Source organism: Monoraphidium neglectum (genome assembly GCF_000611645.1).
Source record: "Monoraphidium neglectum strain SAG 48.87 unplaced genomic scaffold scaffold00056, whole genome shotgun sequence".
NCBI lineage: Eukaryota > Viridiplantae > Chlorophyta > Chlorophyceae > Sphaeropleales > Selenastraceae > Monoraphidium > Monoraphidium neglectum.
This window is the reverse complement of record NW_014013572.1, coordinates 13,070-18,014: the sequence shown is the minus strand read 5'-3', so window position 1 is coordinate 18,014 and position 4,945 is coordinate 13,070. Positions and strand designations below refer to the sequence as shown.

General features: G+C 65.0%; 2 protein-coding genes across 2 annotated transcripts in view; one reads left to right on the top strand and one right to left on the bottom strand.

Moving 5' to 3' along the window:
• Positions 1-330, bottom strand: part of MNEG_0663 (ubiquitin thioesterase OTU1) — a gene marked incomplete at both ends in the record, with an annotated part of 2,722 nt that extends 2,392 nt beyond the window's left edge. Inside the window, one exon of the mRNA XM_014050852.1 lies at positions 314-330. Coding sequence (XP_013906306.1) covers positions 314-330 — 17 coding nt within the window. The remainder of the gene's footprint in view (positions 1-313) is intronic.
• Positions 331-2,485: 2,155 nt separating this feature from the next.
• MNEG_0662 (hypothetical protein) overlaps positions 2,486-4,945 on the top strand; it is a gene marked incomplete at both ends in the record, with an annotated part of 3,600 nt that continues 1,140 nt past the window's right edge. The window contains 6 exons of the mRNA XM_014050851.1: positions 2,486-2,494; positions 2,664-2,759; positions 2,953-3,516; positions 3,736-3,846; positions 4,064-4,147; positions 4,481-4,939. Coding sequence (XP_013906305.1) covers positions 2,486-2,494; positions 2,664-2,759; positions 2,953-3,516; positions 3,736-3,846; positions 4,064-4,147; positions 4,481-4,939 — 1,323 coding nt within the window. The remainder of the gene's footprint in view (positions 2,495-2,663; positions 2,760-2,952; positions 3,517-3,735; positions 3,847-4,063; positions 4,148-4,480; positions 4,940-4,945) is intronic.

Genomic DNA, 4,945 nt, shown 5'->3' with positions numbered 1-4,945 from the left:
CCGCTGCGGCGGCCGCAGCGGCCGCGGACGCCGCTGCTGCTGTGGGTGGTGGGGCGGCTGCCGACGGCTGCGCCTCCTCCAAGGAAGCTGCCAGGGCCGCAGCCAGCGCCGCATCGTCATCCTGTGAAGGGGGGCCGCGAATGCGGCCAAGGGAAGACGGCCCGCCGGATGGAGGAGCGTGCAATAAAACAGCGGGGGGAAGCCGGTATCCATGGCCGCCTGAGCAAAGGCTAAGGCAAAAACCACAGGCGCTGCAGGTGTGTCTCAAACTCAGAGCGTGTAGCTGGAGGAGGGCATTCCCGCCACCACTCACCAGGTGATCGACCCCATTGAGCCCTGCAAAACCGAGCCCGCCTGCAAAGTCGCCGCCAGCTAAGGCGCCAGGCCCGGCTGATCCACCTTGGGGCTGGGCTGCCGCAGTCGGTGCAGCAGCAGCAGCTGCAGCCGACTCCCTGACTGTCAACGTGTCTCCATTGACGACGCCCACTGCAGCCAGGGTGGCCTGGGGGTCACTCAACTATAGCGCAAGCGGCGGCATGGGTTGCAAGGCGGTCAAACGTGCGTCGCCAGACAGTCAAAAGCATGTGGGCCAGCTGGCGAGCACTAAGCTGCGATGCTAATGATTGGCGATGGGGCGCCAGACACAGCTTTGTCCAGCTGAGTGAGCGGGAGCTGCTGACTGTAAGGGCGCGAGCGCACGATGCTGCAGACTGTGTCCTAGTTACCAGAGCGCATTGGCCGGACCAGTGCACCCGAGCTGCAGCCCGTGTTGCTGCATGTACAGTATGTAACCTGCCCTTGCAGCACACCTTCAAGGCCTTTGGTGGGAAACCGGAAAGCACTTCCTGCCGAGCTGCGGGCACGCCTGTCCTCTCCTCGAGCAGCGCCTGGAGCCCAGCTACAGTGGTTTCGCCGCTGAGGCCACCCAGCGTCGCCTGGCCACTGGGGCCGCGGCAGCGCAGCGTCCATACCGACATGGTTGTGCACGGTTGAATATCACAATCCGCTGCTTGCTGGAAATTGATCGTGTGAAGCACCGTCGTGCAGATCACAAACTTGTCACAGTTTGATCATTTTAAGTGCGCAAGATCTGGTATCAAAGATGTTGATGACAACACAACATAACATACCCCGTACAACAGTGTGGCAGAGTGGTTTGCTTCAAGACGTTCAACCTGTGCAGGCACCCAACAAGACCCCAACCACACTCTGTACTTGACAGGTTCGTGCACACTGTGGCGGAGGGGTCAAGAAGCTTTGGCAGCCAGCACCTACAAAATTTGAGCTAGGGCATTGAGGCGATGTGCACAACAGGTCAATGATGTTGACCCCCCTCCCCGCCACTGGGGCTTTTGTCATTCAGAGAGCGTCATCCCGCGGGTGAGGGAGCGGCAGCACGGCGTATTCAAGGCTGGCTGTACGGAACTCAGATGTAGCAACATGGGCGCATATGAAGGCTTCTTGATCAACGTTGCGGCAACGGGTCGCCAGGTCCATCTGGATGTGATTGGCAGCATCAAGAAGTGGAGCATCTGGATGAGCTTTCCTTGCAGCTAGATGAGCTTTCGGAGCCGGGCAAGACGGGGTCAACCGTCTTCCCTCAGGCGCACTTGCACCCTCGTCACAGGACGACGATGTGGCGCTGGCGTCAGCCCTGGCAGCTTTCTTCAAGGACGCGCAGGGGTTCAGCGTCACGTGTGCCTGATGCAGGTGGTGCGAGCTGCGCCGTGCCAGTACGATACGCTGAGCAGCCCAGTGCGCTTGTTGAGTAGGTATATGCGTGTACCGCATGGTTTTACGACGCAGATGCCCATGCTGCGAGGCTGGTTTGCAAGGTGGAAAGCGTGAAATGCTTGTCCGCACCTGGACTCATGCATGGACTGTATTGTGTTGTGTTGTGTGCGCCCAGGAACTGGCTTGCACAAAGGCATCCCACACGAGTGGCGATTTCAAAGCCTGTCATCATGAATTCATGATATTATACTAGCCTTTGAGAATGGCAGTTTTGAAAAGTTGCCGCCTTCGTTCAAAGTCACGAGTTGCGTCTCAAACAACGCGCTCCAACAGCCATCGCGTCAGTCAAACATTCATAGATAACCACGCAAAAAAGCCATCAGATTCTCACTAACAACGACGCAGATCATCCCAGATCGCCGATGCTGCTGCTCTGCAAGAAAGGGCCATGCGTGCCCATCGGGGCCCGTCGGATCGTGGTGCGTCATTTACAGCCTGATAAGGCCGTGGAAGGGGGGTGGCGCGCTGTGGACCAGCCAGTCACCATGTGCTGCTGGCAATATCGCACGCGGGACCAACGCGCTCACCCCAGCTTTTATGCATCGGGCACTCGCAGGGACGCCGTGTCCTGTGGGTGGTAAGGGCCAGGTCGCAGGGCGCCAAGAAAAGCGAACATCTCGAGTCAGGCATCCGGGATGATCAGCTGGACGCGCCTGCAGCGGGCCTCCCGGCTCGTGACGACCTCTTGAAGATGCCCAAGGTGCAGTCTTATAGCTTCCCAGCGCGTCAGGACGCATGTGCGCCGCGCCGCCGCTGGCCGCCAGCTACCCAGCGTCACCCGGGCGCCACATCGCCGCCGCCAAATCGTCCCGCTGCGCGCCCCCGCCTGCCTCACCGCTCCGGCTTTTCCTGTGCCTCTGTGTCAACAGGTTGAGCTGGACGACCTGGCTCTGCGCCACGGCGTTGCAAAGCGCGGCACCAAGGCTGAGGTGGTGGACCGCCTGCTGGGCGATCTGCTTGACCAGGTGCGTGCCGCCATTTGGGGGGCCCCCCTGCGATGCCCCCTGCTCACCGCACCTGCAGCCCGAACCATGTCAGAGGTTGCACGTCTCATTGAGCCCAGGCGGAACCTGTGACCCGCATGGTGAGTGTAAAATTGAGGCTCTAATTAGCAACTCTGTTGGGCTCCTGCTGCCCCCTGTGCGCCGCCGCCTGCAGGCCAGCGCCCTGGGCCCCTCAGCGCCTGGAGTCTTGGATGCCGCGCCCGCCGCGGACGTCAAGCAGCGCCGCCAGCGCCGCACCTCTCGCAAGGCCACGGCGTCGGCCGACCCGCTGCCTGAGCCAGCCCCAGCCGCAACCACCGCGGCGCCGCCAACGGAGGCGCCCGCGCGCCGCGCGCGCCGTACGTCGCGCCGCGTCTCTGCAGTGGTCGAGGAGTCCGCGCCTGCCGCGCCGGCCACATCCACGGCGGCGCTGGGCCCAGCCGAGGCCGCGCCGGACGCGCCCGTCACACCTGCCAAGCGCGCCCGCCGCCAGAGCCGCAAGACCGCAGCGATTGAGCCGGAGCCCGCCGCCGTGGCCGCCGTTGAGGAGGCGGTGGCCCCCAAGCAGCGCGCGCGCCGCAGCAGCCGCAAGAGCGCCGCCATGGACCCTGCCGACGGCGCGGCCGCGCCCGCGCCCGCACCGGCTCGGCAGCGCAGCCGCGGCCGCAGCCCGACGGTGTCTGCTGCGGACGGCGCTGATGTGGCGATGAGTGAGAGCGCCCTGGGCAGGCAGTCCAAGGTGCGACTCCCCTTGCGATGGCGGGCCTGAGGGGGAGCGGGGTGCCGCGGCCTGGCCGGCAACAGGGGCGCATCCCATGTACGGGAAACAGGACGTCAGTCCCTCGTGCCAGTCACCCTCATATGTGATGCTTGCAACGGATTGGCAGACGTGCTGGGGGTCGTTCTTGTCCTATGCACTGCAGCATGCAAACACATGCAATGCTGTGGTGACACGCAGGCGTGGCTGCAGCAGGCGGTGGCCGAGCGCGGCGTCTATGACCCCGCCCTGCACACCACCAAGGCCGCGCTGGTGGCGGCGCTGCTGGGCGCCTCCACGGCCGCGAGGCCGGTGAGAGCGGGGCATGGGGCAAGACGCGCCACGTGGCGGCGGCGGCCGCGGCATGCTCAGCTGCAGACCACAGGAAACCAACGCTGCTGGTTCGCCCTGCCGCGTGGCTTTGACGTTTCGACAGCGAACAGCATGCGTCGTGACCAGAGCTTGCACTAATTCTTTGTGCTTGTGCTAACTAAGATTTATCACTCGTTGCGCCCGCCCCGCCTTCCAGGAGGTTCCCACGACGCCCCTGGCGATTGGCGAGGGGCTTGTGCTTGGGGAGGAGGAGGCCAGCGTTAACGAGGAGCCTTACCTGGTGAGGAAGCTGCCAGGAAGCTCGCACGGTCTGATCTGATCAGACCTGTTCTGGCCCGCTCTCCCCCGTGCAGTGGCTGGACATCCAGCCGTTGGGGGTGTTGTGAGGATCCAAGGCGGGCTGCTCAGCGACGGGCATGGGCGGAATATCTCCGGCTGCTGTGACATTGGCAGCACCCGCAGCCGCCCCAGCAGCAGGGTCGCCAGCAGCCGGGGTTGGTCGCGCGCCCGATTTGATCCAGTTTCCCTTCCCCCCAACCCCCGCCGAGGCCATGACACTGCGACGCCACCAACACACGGCCCCTTCTCTGCCCGCGCGCTTCTCCCAAAGCAGGACGCCACCCCCGCGTTTTGCGCCAGCTATGAGGAGGTGCTCAGCCAGGTCCGCGGCGGCGCGGGCCTGGAGGACGAGCCCGCAATCTCGGGCGACGCCTTTGGCCCCGCCGCCGCCGGCGCCATGGCGTCCGCCGCGGAGCTGCTGCGCGTGGGGGCAGAGGTGGACGACGCGGCCAGCGTCCGCGCCGCCGCCGAGGTCGAGAGGGAGACCCTCAAGGCACTGAGCGCGCGCGTGGCGTCGCGCGACGAGGCGCGGCTCGCGGCGGAGGAGGAGGGGGTGGGCGGCTTTGCCGACGAGGGCGCGGCGGCTGCGCTGTACCGGGCCGCGCCTGATCTGGAGGACATTGCGGCGGCCCTGGCCGAGGGCGGCGGCGCCGGCGGCGCGCTGGCGGAGGACGAGGCGGAGGACGCGGCGCTCGGTGTGTTTGACCACCTCGCCTTCCATTTTGAGGCCGATGTGGAC